Raw genomic sequence first — 15417 nt, 5'->3', positions numbered from 1 at the left:
GATATGCTCAAGATGTCTCCATATGCCAAGTACATGAAAGATATCGTGACTAATAAACAGAAGATACCAGATCTTGAGATCTCCACCATGCTTGCCAATTACACTTTCAAAGGTGGAACTCCTAAGAAACTTTGTGATCCCGGAGTGCCCACTATACCTTGATCCATTAAAGGAAACTACGTAAGAACTGCCTTATGTGACCTTGGAGCCGGTGTTAGTGTTATGCCGCTCTCTCTTTATCGTAGACTTGAATTGGATAAGTTGACACCCACTGAAATTTCTCTGCAAATGGCCGACAAATCAACTGCTTTCCCTATCGGCATTTGCGAGGATGTGCGTGTTGTGGTTGCTAACACCACTATCTTAACAGACTTTGTTATCTTGGATATTCCCGAGGACGATGCCATGGCCGTCATCCTCGGAAGACCCTTTTTAAACATGGCAGGGGCTGTTATAGATTGCAACAAAGGCAATGTCACTTTCCATGTTAACGGTAATGAGCACACCGTGCACTTTCTGAAGAAACGATATCAAGTACGTTGCATCAATGCTATCGAAAAGACTTCATCGATTCTCATTGGGAGCTTTGAATGCCCTATTCCTCGTGTCAAGATGAAGTATTATTTGCTAGTTGGGGAGATACATATCCCCATTGAGGTGACTTAGTGGCTATTCGAAAATTCTCCGTTCTCTCTTGAGATTCGAGAAGGTTTTGTCATGAGGACTTGATCAATCCCATCGACGGATTTCTTCCGATGACCATGAAACGGATGAATCAAAGAGTCACATACCTCTGTTTTAAGCTTTCATTTTCTTTTGCTTCGAAGAAAAATGATAGAATTAGTTTAGTTTTTCCTGTTTTCTGTCTTAGCGTCCCGGAGAAAAATACCTCGAAAATAAAAGTTCTCCGATGGTCTTGAAAATTTAGTATGATTTTTTCTGGAATTTTTGAAAATTTCTGGGCCTGGGGGCCAGACCAGTGGGCCACAAGCCCTGCCACCGCCACGTACCCCCTGGTGGCGGAGTGCAAGCTTGTGGGGCCCACAAGCACCCCCTCCACTCATTCCAGCTCTCAGCCTCTTCTTCCACCTCCAGAAAAAATTGTTTCGCAACTCAAACTCGTGTTCTTGCTCATTTGGCTGTGATTTTCGATCTCCTTGCTCAAAGCACCATTCTCTGAACTATTTTGCAGAAATTACTCCTTGGTAAGTGACTCCTCCATTGCTCCAATTAGTTTTTGCTCTAGTGCTTTATCCTTCGTGTATTATTGCTACCTTGGTGACCCTGTTCTTGAGCTAGAAATGTTGATTTTAGCTGGTCCCAAGTAGTTTTAGCATGTGATACGGTCTCTAGGCACTAGTAGGAGTAGTTTCTACAAGTTGGATTAATCTTTATTCACTTTTCTTTCGAAGTCTCTAAAAATTTCAAAAAAATTTAGAGCTAGAAAAAGGAAAAGATGAGGAGGTTCTTGAGAGGCTCTTTAAGCCGTAACCCCAAGGAGGATGAGAAGAACCACCCCAAGTACGTAGTCCCTCGAGTCATAGAAGTTCGAGCGTGCGAGTGGCCAAGTGATGAATTTTTGCGCGTCGCCGGACTTTATGAAGACTTTTATTACTTGGTGGAGAACGTAGGTCTTACTGTGTTCGTTGAAGATAAGTGCTCACAATACCTCCTCCTCACCAATATTTTCGCTCAAAGCTTCAACTTTTATCCGAGGAAGAATCCTCACATTGTTGAGTTCATGATATACGATGTCCCCCAGTGCATGACGCTGCAGGATTTTTGCAATGTATGCAAATTACCTTATGTTGGGGATATCCGTGACCCTCGTCCACGGGACTTGGAGGATTTCATTGGTTCTACTGCTGTTGGAGAGGAGAGAGGAGTGTCTCGTGCTAGAATTGCTAGCATACATTTTCCTGTGCTTCAGTACTTCTCACTATTTGTGGGAAAATGTTTGATTGGCCGTGGGGAGGCTGGATCACTTAGTTCTCCAGACCTTGCGGTTTTGCACGAAGGCCTATATAACGATAATACTTATAGCTTGGGTGCTATAGTAGCTCAACAGTTGAACCTGAACCATTCTAAAGGTGTTGTCTATGGAGGTATCTATGCTACCCGTCTTGCCAGACACTTTGAGATACCCATTAGACTGGGAGAGGAAGGAGAGATGCTTCTCCCTGAGAAATATCTGGATTATGACAACATGGTTCGCCATGATTTTCTGGATAGAGATGCTAGCAGACGGATGATTTATAACCTGGTATTTAGTCAGGGTACTCGAGAGACCATTAATTTGCCTGCTCCTTCTTTGTTCGATCTTCATGCAGGCAGGTACACTATTATGCTCTCGGACATCTACGCATATTGGGGCTTGGCCCAACCACACGCGCCCGTGCCCGAGCCGCCAGTCGAGTACCAGACGCCAATTTATCAGTGGAAGCCAGAGGAGCTCACATAGCAGTGCATCCACAGTCTGCTCCAGAGTATCCTGGAGCTGGTGATTTCCCACCATGGGAGTAGACCAAGCTAGGCCAAAAGCCTAAGCTTGGGGGAGTACGTGTTCTCACCGACTTTACATTCATGCTTATGCTTTAACTTTGTTAGCCGATGTTTACGCTTTGCCACTGTATTATCCATGCTAGTTTATTTTTGTTTTCTTGTTTTGTGTCCTTTTGAGAAAACCCAAAAAGTTTTTTCTTTCTTCTTTTGCTTGTTGGGAGTTTTCCCGTGTAAATAGTTTTCTTTTTCTTTGGGTCAAGGTAGAAGATATTGGTTATAATGTTTATTGATTCTTGCATGCTTACCTGTTTAGCTTTCAAAGAGCCATATTACTTTGTCTTCTCTTTTGTGTTTGCCTGCAGATTCAGCTTAGTCCAATGCGCTTATTATTGTTCACATCGTTCGATCGTGCAAATGAAAGGCAAGAATGATGATATATGATGAAGTGACTGAGACTGAAAAGCTGGTATGAACTCTATCTATTTTGTTTTTGTAAATATGACTAGCTTGTCGACCCAGATTTAGCTTTGTTGTGAGAGAACCATGTTTATGATGACAACTTAGAGATAATAGTTTCTGATGCCATGCTTAACTAGCTGAGAGCTTATAATGGTTTGTCTTGATTGTCAACATAGATTTTGAGATGACTATGATGTAGTATGATAGGATGGTATTCTCTTGTGCCTTGGTGACATGAGCCTCTTTTCTGCTTAAGGGCACCCCATTTTTCTCCTTGATGGACTTCGCAAGAGTTGCCCAATCGGGGTAAATTCCATCGGTGAGATAGTATCACATTGAGTACTCATTGCCCATGATTTTGTAGTTGCAAGTTGGAGCATCCCCACAAACTAATCTTTTGAACAAAGGAGATCTATTGAGCACATTGATATCATTGAGTGTTCCCGGCAAACCAAAAAATGCATGCCAAATCCATGTGTCCTCCGATGCCACGACCTCAAGCACAATGGTAGCATCACGACTTTTACCACAATACATTCCTTGCCATGCCTTTGGACAATTTTTCCATGTCCAATGCATGCAATCAAGACTACCAAGCATCCCCGGCCATCCCCTTTTTTCATTCATCTCCATCAATCTCTTTGTATCTTCCTCGTTGGGTGCCCGAAGATACTCATCACCATACAACCGGATGACCAATTTTGCAAACCTATGAACGGACGCCGTGGTTGTATCTTGTCCAATGCGAAGATACTCGTCGGTATAGTCCGCGGGTATGCCATAGGCGAGCACCCACTTTGTAGCCGATATCTTTTGGTACCCACTAAACCCCATGATACCGGCGGTGGATCTACGACGCTTGAAGTAATCTGAGGCGGCCTCACAATCGGTGACAATCTTCACAAACAAACTACGGCGCATTCGATACCTTCTCCGGAACAGGCGAGGTGGGTATGTTGGTACCTCCGCAAAGTAGTCTTGCATCAAATGCTCGTGTCTGAGACCGCAGTTCCGGTAGATGGTGACTCGCCCCATCTTCGACCCTCTCCTCTGATCCATCAGCTTCGCGCAATCTTCAAACTCTTGCACGTCGAGGAGGAGGCCCATCATCTCGACGTCATCATCTTGAAGCAAGTCCTCAATGTCCGAATCGTCCGATGACGACCAACCAAAATCATCGGACAACGCCTCCATCTACACAACACAAAACAAAAAATTGTGAGTGCCAACAATGAATCAAAAAGGAAAAAATTAAACAAAAAAAGAAAAAAAATGCATACCTGCGGGTCGGCGAGGAAAGCTCGGGGCGGCGCGAGGGCGGAAGGCGGAGGGCAGAAGGCGGGAGGCGGAGGGCGACCAGGGGGGGCGGGCGGCGGCTGGGGGGCGGGGCGGGGCGAGCGCGGGCGGGAGGAGGTGGATGAGAGGCGGCCGGCCTGCTGCGGGGCGGAGGGCGGGCGGCGACCGGGGAGGTCGAGGGGAGGCGTGGGGCGGGCGCGGCAGCCGGCCTCCTACGGGCGGCGGCTGGTGGGCGGGGCAGGGCGGGCTCGGACGGGAGGAGAGGTGGCCGGAGGGCGGGATGGCGGTGGTGGCTGGGGAGGTGGAGGGGAGGGGGCCGGGGGACGGGACGGCGACGACGGCTCGGGTGGGTGCGGGCGGGAGTTGGGGACGGGAAATTTCCCTCCCGCGCTCGGATGGCTCGCAAGTGAGGGTTAGGTTTTGCTCCCCAATCCTCACTTGTACAGGTTGGAAGAGGATTTGAAGGTCGGATCCTTAATTTTTTTTGAGGGTTAAGGGGTTCTAGTCTACACGGCTTTTACTCGTAAACTGTAAAAAACAGTTATTTTTAAGGATTTAAGGGTTTGAGGGTGCTAGCTCTAAGAGCAACTCTAGCAGATCCCGCATAATGCCGGCCCGCAAAACGCGTTTGCAGTTCGCGTAAAACCCCTTTTGCGGGTCGACGCGGGCTGGCATGGATGCAGACCCCCCAAACGGACCCGTATAAAAGTATATTCACCGAATATGCTTTTATACGGGTCGGCTTTTGCGGGGTCTGTTCGAACACGGCCGCGTCGCCCCGAAAGCAGAAAACGCTCAATTCTCGCATTTGACATAAGTTCTCACAAATAAGTTCAAATTCAAACAAACATAACACAGTTTTACGCGCAAATAGAAGTCAAGTTCAGTACGATAAACGCAAAAGAGGGTCTTGCATCATCTTGGTCGATCTTCACTCCGCGCCATCGAGTCCATCTTGAAGTTCATCGGCATTGCCACCATATGGAGCAGAGAAGACCATTCTTCTCTTCAAGATCTCTCTCCTTGCCATATCATGCCATGTTTTGGTGAGGTCGTCCATGTCATCGCGGTTCATTGACATGATCTTGTTCTGTCCGGCGAGCAACAAAGATTCTTTGTCAATCAACTTCCACTTCTCGCACTTTTGGAGCAACTCCCAACAATGCTCTAGTTTGAAGAATTTGCCTTCAGAAGCTTCCATGTCTTTGTATCTATGTTGGGCAATCTTGTCCTACACAATGTGAACAAAGTGATGTAATCAATTCTCATGATGCAAATATGATTACGCACAACTTGAACATTGCGTACTTGCTCCAAGCAAGCTGCCCAACGGCTGCACATAGGCTTGATATTCTCCCAACGCCCTTCAAGTGATCGAAATGTGCGTGGAGTCCTATTGAGATACTTTGCCATAACGCGGAAGTATTGATCTTCGATCCTTTGCCAATATCTCTTGGCGGTTTGAGAAGTATCCGTGCATACATCAGGAGACACCGCACTCCATGCTTGGATCAAAGCTTGATCTTCCAAGATCGTGTAGTTCTTCGATCTTTGGCTATATTGAACGATTGACAAGTCAGAAGCTATCGCAACAAATGGCGAAAACAAAAGGAAATGACCATGACCGAAGACACACACCTTCCAGCCATTTCGTCGAACACCTCGCTTGCGGGGGGAGCGACACCGTTGGATGGCATCACCGGAGCATCTCTTTCCGGGATGGAGTGAGAGGATGAAGGAGCCTGAATCCTCTTCCTCTTGACGCCCGCGGCCTTGGTGACCTTCTCCGCCGCCGGCCGAGATCGCACAACAGCGTTAGCGCCCCGGAGCGCGAGCCTTCGCGGCGGGGGCTGTCGGATTTCCGCCCGGCACGACCACGTTGCCCTGCCGCTTGCGGGCAGGCGCGGCGCTAGCTTGAGCGACGGCGGGCCCAACATGGCCGGCGTCGAGATCCGCCCGAGGGGAAGGAGCGTGCGCGATCTCAAAGGTGACGGGGGGCAGCAAGGAGGCGTCCATGGCGGCGAGGGACGACCGCGGAGGATGCACCGGAGCGTGCGGTGGCGAGGCAATGGTGGTGGCGGGTGCGGGGGGGGGGGGGGGAGGCCGCGCGGAAATGTCCCTCCCATCAAATCTTGCTGCGGATAGAGGCTGAGCTTGGGTCGGCCTCCCGGCCAGTGAAACTAGAGGTTGGGGGAGAAGTTTTGTCGCGCCCCGCAAATATATTTGTGGGCCGGGACGGGATGCGGAGTGTGATCGGGCAGGTTTTTCGGTTCCGACCCGCACTTTGGCGGTTATTTTGCGGGTTGGGGAGGGATGCGGGGTTTGATAGAGTTGCTCTAAGGCCCCGGCGAAGCCCACTCCTAAACCCTAGCCTAGCCTCTTCCCAGCCTCCGCCCCTAAACCCCTCGGCCGCCGCCGGCGAAGCGCGCGGGCGAGATGGCGCTCTACCTGCTCTTCGAGTCGGCGTCGGGATACGCGCTATTCCACGCCTACGGCATCGACGAGATCGGGCAGAGCGTGGACGCCGTCCGCTCCACCGTGCTGGACCTCAAGCGGTTCAGCAAGGCTGTCAAGCTCGCCGGCTTCACCCCCCTTCCTCTCCGCCGTCGACGCCCTCAACCAGTGCAACGCCATCTCCGAAGGTATCGTGTCCCCCGCCTCCTCTCCCGATGGAATGCTCGTGTCAAGTCTCCCTGGTTTATGACTCCCGTGGCAAGCGAATGGCGTGTGGTGACTCAGGGATCATGACGGACGAGCTGAGGAACTTCCTGGAGCTCAACCTGCCCAAGGTGAAGGAGGGGAAGAAAGCCAAGTTCAGGGTCGGCGTCATGGAGCCCAAGGTCGGGTCCCACATCACCGAGGCCACCGGAATCCCTTGCGAGTCAAACGACTATATCCAGGAACTGCTTCGTGCGGTGCGGCTGCACTTCGATCAGTTCGTTGAACAACTCAAGGTGATGGAATTTTGCATTTGCGTCTAGTATTGAAGTTTTACATTGTTCCGTAAAAGATGGAACTGTTCAACATGGGTCGTAAAGCTGTAGGCTGCATTATTAGGATAAATCACATTGTGGTCTGACTGGGGTTGTGGCTGGTTTATTTGATTTTAGAGGATTGTGCAGCAGTGGAAAAAGTTTAATGTTTTGGTGGTATGAACTATGTGCAGAGAGTTGGACAATTACTACCTTATGCTTGACACATCATTTTTACTAGTTAAGTTTACCTAGATCATACAGTGAATTGCCTGGAGTTTCACAAATTGGTTGTTGACATGTTGATCGTTCTTCAAGGGTTTTATTCCATCACTGTTCTTATTTCATATATACTTGTTTGTAAACTTTGTTCCATTTCTTTTTGATTGCAGCCATCTGACCTGGAGAAGGCTCAGTTAGGTCTGGGGCATAGCTATAGCAGGGCAAAGGTCAAGTTCAATGTGAATCGTGTGGATAACATGGTGATTCAAGCGATCTTTCTATTGGATACACTTGATAAGGATGTCAATTCCTTCTCCATGAGAGTGAGGTTGGTTCCTCGTCTTATTCTTAATTTGCTTAATTTAACCAGTATCTGGTTCTTTGGTTTGGCTGTCGCGCGACGAGACTTGGATTATCTCAAAAAGAAAAGTTGATGGCGACATAGAATTCCTGAGAAAGTTCTAGATATAGGTACTAGAGTTGACATTTGTTCATTACTTTTCCAGTTTAGCTGTCGGTATATACTGCCTATGCCACATTTTCTGATCGCAGGAGTTAAAAAAACAGCAGGAATTTGATTAATTTCGTTTGTATGACCTCTTCTTTTGTAACCATATATATATATATATATATATATATATATATATATATATATATTGCATCAGTGGCATCAAACATATTTTGTCTATATGCTATATTTACCCTAAGCCCAAGTCTCTAGTTTTACCATGTGCGTTCAATTGCGTATTGTGTTGAAGTCTTGACAAATTTCCTCAATTCACATGATCAAATACATCTCATGTGTTTATTTTAGTTGCATGTCCAGTCACGGTACTGTCTGGCTTACAGTGACATGTTCTGTGTACACTGTACTATCTTACAGTACTAGTATGTATGCACGTGCAATGCACGTCTTAACAATATTATCTTTATGATTTTTGTAAAAGAAAAAAATGGATATACAACACTTTACAATGAAATGTACGCATGCATAAATTATGTAGTAGAAACTTGGTATATGATGCAACTCCCCTGGCCTAGTGGCACCCAGAAATTTCCAGAAAAAAAAGGCAGATGTATGTGATGGACCCATAAATTGTTTACTTATGTTTTTTCCTTCCTCCTCCTAGACCAGACATGCGTCTGTGGACTCTGGTATTTAGGTCTCAGCCTGACAATGCAAAATGACAGAGCAGGCAGGAGTTGTGAAGCGATGGTTCCAGAACCCAGCAGAAGTAGATGCGTGCTACTATTCACTGCGAATCCTTCAAGCCTCAACCGTTAGATAATGGAGACCAATGGCTAGGATTGATGCTCTAGTTACAATTCAAAACTCGTACACTATGTAGTAGTATAGATATAGATATATCCCATAGTACTGAATGATCATTTTAACTTATCAACTGTGCAGTATATTCTACAATGTATGCTTTTTTTTGGGGGGGGGGGGGGGGGAACACTGTATGCTTTCGGTGGGTGTAATTATATTTTTTTTTTCTTTTTACCCCTGTTGACGCTGTAAGTAGTTTTGAACATTTGTCACTGTAATTGTGTTAATTGCATGGGTGTATTAATTGTTGCTTAACCATGATGCAGGGAGTGGTATGGATGGCATTTTCCTGAGCTGGTCAAAATCGTGAATGACAACTACCTGTATGCTAAGCTTGCCAAGTTTGTAGTAAACAAATCTGATTTGTCAGAGAAAGACGTTCCAGCTTTAGCAGATCTGATTGGAGATGAGGACAAGGCAAAAGAAATTGTTGAAGCAGCAAAGGCATCTATGGGTAACAACCATGTCCACAATTGGTATGCTTCTCATTAGTTGCCACGGTTGCTTAGTTTACGTAATCTTCTTTTTATTTTCAGGCCAGGACCTTTCACCAGTTGATTTGATCAATGTCCAACAGTTTGCTCAAAGGGTCATGAATCTATCTGAGTACCGTAAAAATCTCTATGAATATCTGGTGACAAAGATGAACGATATTGCACCAAATCTGACGTCATTGATTGGTGAAATGGTTGGAGCTCGGTTAATCTCTCATGCTGGCAGTCTTTCAAATCTTGCAAAATGCCCTGCCTCCACTCTCCAGATACTAGGTGCTGAGAAGGCACTCTTCAGGTTATTTTGTCTGACTGGACTGCTTATGTATTCCCACACTATTTCCAAGCTGTGCTTTCTTATTTGTAGTTGCACTTGTACTCAAATGTTTTGTCACGTATTCAGACTTTCTCCTCCATGCTTCTGAAATGTTGTGATTGATTTGCTAATTTTACTGCAGAGCTCTTAAAACACGAGGAAACACACCGAAGTATGGCCTCATATTCCATTCATCTTTTATTGGTCGTGCATCGACGAAGAACAAGGGAAGAATGGCTAGATACCTGGCAAACAAATGCTCAATTGCTTCACGTATTGACTGTTATTCAGGTCAGTTGAAGGACTGTTCGCAAAGGTTAAAACATCTCGACTACCTTTTCTGTTTGTTTTCCTTACTAGGTTATGAATTCCAGATATGAGTAGCTCCATTTTTGGTGAGAAGTTGCGTGAACAAGTTGAGGAGAGATTAGACTTTTATGACAAGGGTGTTGCACCACGCAAGAACCTTGATGTGATGAAAGCTGCAATTGAGGGTATGGCCGACGCAGTCTCAGAGGAGGGTAAGGACATTTCTCTTTATACGTAGATCTCTCAGTCACTTAATTTCAAGTCATTTACACCTTCATCCGAACATTTCTTTCGCAGATAAGGAGAACGGTGGCACATCTGCCAAGAAAAGTAAGAAAAAGAAGTCCAAATCCGAGGCTGATGGTGACGCCATGGATCTTGATAAGCCTGCCAACACAGCCGCAGCAGAAGCTGAACCTGAGACAGGGAAGAAGAAAAAGAAAAAGAAGCACAAGCTAGAGGAGCCCCAGGATCAAGAGATCGCAGCCAATGGTGATGCCGAACAAGATGAGACTCCCAAGAAAAAGAAAAAGAAGAACCGTGATGCTGCAGAGTCTGTTGAGCCTAAGACAGCCACAGAAGGGAAGAAGAAAAAAAAGAAGTCCAAGACCGAGGCCGACGATTAGACTAGAACCTGTTCGTGCTGCTTAATGAACTTAAACATCTATCTAGTGTATAATTTATGCACAACCATGGATCTAATTGGGTCTTAATTATTGAATCTTTCATCCGATGGTGGTGGTGATCACATTTTGAGGTATATAATGCAGTAGAGCATGCACTGTTGAGGATGCTGTTCACTATAATGCAGAAGAGCATGTATTGAGGTCTATAATGCAGAAGAGCCCTACTCTTCCGTTGTTCTGTTTCACCGTTCTGTGGTTCATGCTTCATATAGTAAGTAGACCTGTTGCACTACAGTGTCTTTCTTCAACTAAGGTGTTTTTGATTAGTACTTGAGATTGTGTGTTCTTCAGGAAGGTTAAATGGACATTACTGTTACCAGTTTTTTTGTCAAATATTAATTTTCTTCTACTGGAGTTTCAGCTACATACACTCAACACTTCATGATTTTGCATGCGATTTCTTGACAGCATATTGTCATAATATGAATGCTAATGGCACTCGAGTTACAAATTCACTTCAGTTGCAGAGGTGATGGACTACTATTGTGTTTGCTCTTCCTGTTGGTTGTCCTTTTCTTCTGGACTGAAATGCTGTGTGTGCTCCTGCTTCCTCTTCTCCATTCCTTCTGAACTGAAACACTGTGAACGCTCATCCTGCTCTTCACCCCTTCCTTCAGGACAGAAGAACTCTGCTTGCTCTTGCCACTCTTCCCCACTTCCTCCAGGACCTGCTCCACTTCATGAACCACCCCGAGCCTACCAAACCATGCCGCGAGCAACTGCGATGGCTCTTGGCCGATTACGACGCCATTCTCTTCGAGCTCCGCCAGAAACTCCAGCGCTCCTTCCAGCCTGTCGGCATTCTCATACGCGCCCAGAATCAAGGCGACACACCTGTCGCACGGTTCCAGTCCCGCACTCCTCATGTTTCGGGTCACGCAGACTGCCTCGTCGATCCGATTGGAGAGGCAGTAGGCGTTCACCAGGAGCGCGCACAGCTTCGTGTCCGGCACCGTCCCCGCAAACTGCACCGCATCGAAAACTCGCTGCGCCCCCTCTGAATCGCCTCTGTACGAGTATGCTCTCAGCAGAGCCTTGTAGACCTCTTTCCCCGCGAAGACCTGCTGGTCCTCCGTCTGTTTGATCAGATCATCTGCTTGGTCTAGCATGTCTGCTCTGATGTAGGCCATGATCATCGAACCGTATGCGCGCTTGTCGAGCGGTAGGCCGAGCAGCACGATCTCTTTAAACGTCTCCTTTGCGCGGGTGAGATCCCCGGCCTTGCTGTACATGTCCACCAGTGCAGTCAGCATGACCTGATCACAGGGGAGGCCTCTGGCTTTCATGGCGTGGAATGCTTCCTCGGCTTCCCGCAACAGATTTTGCTTGCCGTAGATTTGTATCAGTTTGGTGTAGTCGCGCACATTCGCTTCGAAAGAATCCTCCAGCAGCACATATTCTAGCACCTAGCCAACACAGTGCATTTGCAAGGTTACATTGCTGGCAAAATAAGTGCAAATCCGAAATTCAGTCATTTCTAATCCAATTTTCAGTAAAGAGTCCAGATTAGAAGTTCAGAAATTCAAACTCAAAATTCCCTAAAGAAGATGTGGGTAAACTAAGAGCATGTTCATCCTCCAAGCAAATAATAATAGTAATAATCTCACAAATCTTGGGGAATGGTGGTGCCAAAAAAACAACAACGATCTCAACCTAGCACAGCAACATTCAGAGAACGTTTCAGTTTCTCAAGTATAGCTAACTCAATTGCTTCATAAACATGAGCATGATTGCTCCCAAGGTGATTCTGTTACTTCAGCAGGCACCCCCAAGTCCCTGACCACAGGATAGCATAGAACAGCTCGAAATTTCCATTTCCTCAAAAGTTTTTAGCAACAAGATTGATGAAATTGAAACGTAATGCTCACTGACCTCAGCGAGAAGCGGGCTCTCCATGGCCTTGAGCTCCTTGAGGACCAGCAACCAGTCGGCCCTCTTGGGCTTCATGGCCTTCACCCAGAACGCAAGGACCACGCCGAGGTTCTCATCGCCGGGGGACAGCGACACGACGCGCGGCATCAGCGCCCTGCACCGGTTGGGCAGCTTCGGGGACAGCCCGCGCATCGCCTGCTCCTGGGGATCGGACAGGCCGGTCCCAAGTTCATCCCATCTGAACCTCGGCGTCTCCGCCGCCGCCGCCTGCGCAGTCTCCGCCGCCCGAGGCCGCGCCCTCGCTCCTCGGCGGCCGGGCGCGGTCACGCACTGCGAAGACGCCCTCGCGGTGGAGGCCCTGGAGATTTGCGCGGCCAGCGAGTGGAAGGCCGGGGCAGCGAGCGACGCCATGGGCAGGAGCTCGCCGGAGAAGACGACGAGGGAGCTGAGCAAGCGGCAGAGAGGGCTCTATCCGCTGACGAGACCGAATCTCAACCGTCCATCGTGAGAGATCCGATCGAACGGCCAGGACGCCCGTGTAGCTTCCCCTGGGAATATCCCCACCGTAGATGCCAGATCGCACGGGCGCGCGCCGCGCGGGGCCCACCGGCGCGCCCGCCAGGTATAAATAACCGGCCCTCGCTGCCCCGCATTCCCCTCTCGGTCTCTAGGGTTTTGGGATTTTAGCCTCCCCGCCGCCGCCGCCGCCCAGCGAATTCGACAAGCTCCCGAGCTCGCCGGATCCGATGGCCGTCACCTTCTCCGACCTCCACTCCGCCGACGGGCTCAAGGCCCTCGAGGCGCACCTCGCCGGCAAGACCTACATCTCCGGGTGAGCCCTCAGTTGCCTGTCCTGCTAGTAGCGCCTCACTCGCTGTAGCCGATCAGATCTGCTTGTTCGTAGTGGTCTGCGGTTGGATTACCCAATTTTGAACTGATCTGCGCTTGGATAGTGATGCCTATGCTATATGCTACGAGATCTCGTCCCCTTCGATTCGAATTTCGCAAATCTGGTAACTTATTTGGCTGGATGCGGCTGTGTTTGCTTATCAGTGGTGATTTTGATGCTTCCCGCAGCGATGCGATCACCAAGGACGACGTCAAGGTGTTCGCGGCAGTGCCCGTGAAGCCCAGCGCGGAGTTCCCAAACGCTGCCCGCTGGTACGACGCCGTTGCCGCGGCTGTTTCTCCGAGGTACGTGCCGTAGTGCCTGATGTTCTTCCATTGCATGCTGTCACTTGGCAGGTCAGGAGCCGGTTAATCTCACCGATGGATTGGCTTAATTGTATGCATGGTTGCTTAATGTGTTTGCTGATTATGCAGGTTCCCTGGCCAGGCCTCTGGGGTGAGTGCATCATCGGCTCCTGCTGCAGCTGCTCCTGCTGCTTCCAAGGTTTGGTCCTACCTGTCGCTTTGAGAGTTTGGGCACTTGATTGGTGGCTTTTATTTGCCAGTGAAGGCTTTATTGCTATGTTAATAACTTCTATAGTGACTGCATCATATGCTAAAACTCCAGATTGTACTTTTAGCATTTTCTTAGTGCTGATGGAATGATAATAGTTATTTTGGTAATTAGAACTGTGTCTATACCAAGCTCTGGATGCTTCACACTAATGATTTTTTGCTGAAGTACTATCTCAGTTACATTTATTTCAATCGTTATAGATCTCTTTTTAATTCAAATATAATTATTGTTTTTATGTCAATCGTCATAGATCTCTTTTGAATTCGAATATAATTTTTGTTTTGCATTATGTGTTTGACCTTCTTGCAGGATGAAGATGATGATGATGACATGGATCTGTTCGGCGATGAGACCGAGGAGGACAAGAAAGCAGCAGCTGAGCGTGAGGCTGCCAAGCCTGCAAAGAAGAAAGAAAGTAAGCTCTACTAGTGTTGTGTGCTTAGATTTTCTGCATTCTAGGCAACTATCCTGCAGCATTCACTTAGTCTGGCTTATATTGTCATTGTCCATTTTGTGCTAACACCAATCTTATTTAGGTGGCAAATCCTCTGTCCTCATGGACATCAAGCCATGGGACGATGAGACTGACATGAAGAAGTTGGAGGAGGCTGTCCGCGGTGTTCAAATGGAGGGTCTCACCTGGGGTGCATGTAAGGGACTCATTTCTCTTCAGAGTAACTCTATCATACCTAACTGATGTAACAGCGTGACAAATTTGACACACTGTTCTTGTACCCACAGCTAAGCTCATGCCTGTGGGTTATGGCATCAAGAAGCTCCAGATCATGCTGACGATCATTGATGACCTCGTGTCTGTCGACACTCTCATTGAGGAAGTGCTCTGCGAGGCGCCCATCAACGAGTACGTCCAGTCGTGTGACATCGTTGCCTTCAACAAGATCTAGAATCTTTGTCCGCTCACCTGTTGCTGCTGGATTCTTGGTACTGGGATTGGTCTGTCTCTGTCGTCCCATTTAGTTACCCCTCTTACAGAAATGCTACTGGTTTTGTTTTTGAGTCAAGCCCTGGTCTTGAATGTCTGTTACCTTTAAATAGTTGAATTGCTGAGCAGTTTGTAATGGCGAAACATCTATCATGGGGAGTAAACTCAGTCTTTTCTAACTGTGATAGGATTATTCAGATGGACTCGAAACTCAATCTTACGACCGAGCAATTAGAATCTCGTGCCTAGTCCTCTATGGTTGCTTAATACTCCGTAGTTTTGATTTAGATGTACCTAGCCAAAATGCAGCCGCCTAGTCAGCTGTTTGATACGCACAATCACAACCTTCTGTTCGTACAACCACGTTTATGACTCAGTCACATGCAGCATACCGGAGCTCACGACAGCATGATGACTCAGTCACATGCAGCATCACCATAGCGCATGACACGGTTCCGCCATAGACGGTGTTGTCGCAAGCCTTGCAACAACCCACGGTCGCCTCAAACAACTCATTCCATCGTTGACGGCTCGCAGCATGTCTTCGGTCGGTC

General features: G+C 47.7%; 2 protein-coding genes and 1 pseudogene across 2 annotated transcripts; 2 read left to right on the top strand and 1 right to left on the bottom strand.

Annotated features, from left to right (window-relative positions):
• Positions 1-6678: 6678 nt before the first annotated feature.
• LOC123424851 lies at positions 6679-10732 on the top strand (annotated as a pseudogene).
• A 229-nt stretch (positions 10733-10961) lies between these two features.
• LOC123424852 (pentatricopeptide repeat-containing protein At1g01970) lies at positions 10962-12888 on the bottom strand. Its single transcript, XM_045108551.1, has 2 exons — positions 12456-12888; positions 10962-11989 (listed from the first exon to the last, which is right to left on the bottom strand). The coding sequence occupies exons 1-2, from the start codon at positions 12864-12866 to the stop codon at positions 11036-11038; spliced, it is 1365 nt and encodes a 454-aa protein (XP_044964486.1). The 5' UTR covers positions 12867-12888; the 3' UTR covers positions 10962-11035.
• Positions 12889-13113: 225 nt separating this feature from the next.
• On the top strand, positions 13114-15042 carry LOC123424850 (elongation factor 1-beta). The gene is made up of 6 exons (XM_045108549.1): positions 13114-13287; positions 13533-13649; positions 13779-13848; positions 14230-14335; positions 14457-14570; positions 14662-15042. Exons 1-6 carry the CDS (start codon positions 13202-13204, stop codon positions 14823-14825), a joined length of 657 nt encoding a protein of 218 aa, XP_044964484.1. The 5' UTR covers positions 13114-13201; the 3' UTR covers positions 14826-15042.
• Positions 15043-15417: the final 375 nt, after the last annotated feature.

This window comes from Hordeum vulgare, chromosome 2H, assembly GCF_904849725.1.
Source record: "Hordeum vulgare subsp. vulgare chromosome 2H, MorexV3_pseudomolecules_assembly, whole genome shotgun sequence".
In the NCBI taxonomy this organism is placed as follows: Eukaryota; Viridiplantae; Streptophyta; class Magnoliopsida; order Poales; family Poaceae; genus Hordeum; species Hordeum vulgare.
This window is presented reverse-complemented; position numbering and strand designations above follow the sequence as displayed.

Bases quoted from the DNA above. Each gene is read 5' to 3' on its own strand.
- LOC123424852 (XM_045108551.1), bottom strand. From the start codon at position 12,866: ATGGCGTCGCTCGCTGCCCCGGCCTTCCACTCGCTGGCCGCGCAAATC. The intron at 11,990-12,455 runs GTCAGTGAGCAT...TGTGTTGGCTAG, and splicing joins AGAGCCCGCTTCTCGCTGAG to GTGCTAGAATATGTGCTGCT.
- LOC123424850 (XM_045108549.1), top strand. From the start codon at position 13,202: ATGGCCGTCACCTTCTCCGACCTCCACTCCGCCGACGGGCTCAAGGCC. The intron at 13,849-14,229 runs GTTTGGTCCTAC...ACCTTCTTGCAG, and splicing joins CTGCTCCTGCTGCTTCCAAG to GATGAAGATGATGATGATGA. The intron at 14,336-14,456 runs GTAAGCTCTACT...AATCTTATTTAG, and splicing joins GCCTGCAAAGAAGAAAGAAA to GTGGCAAATCCTCTGTCCTC.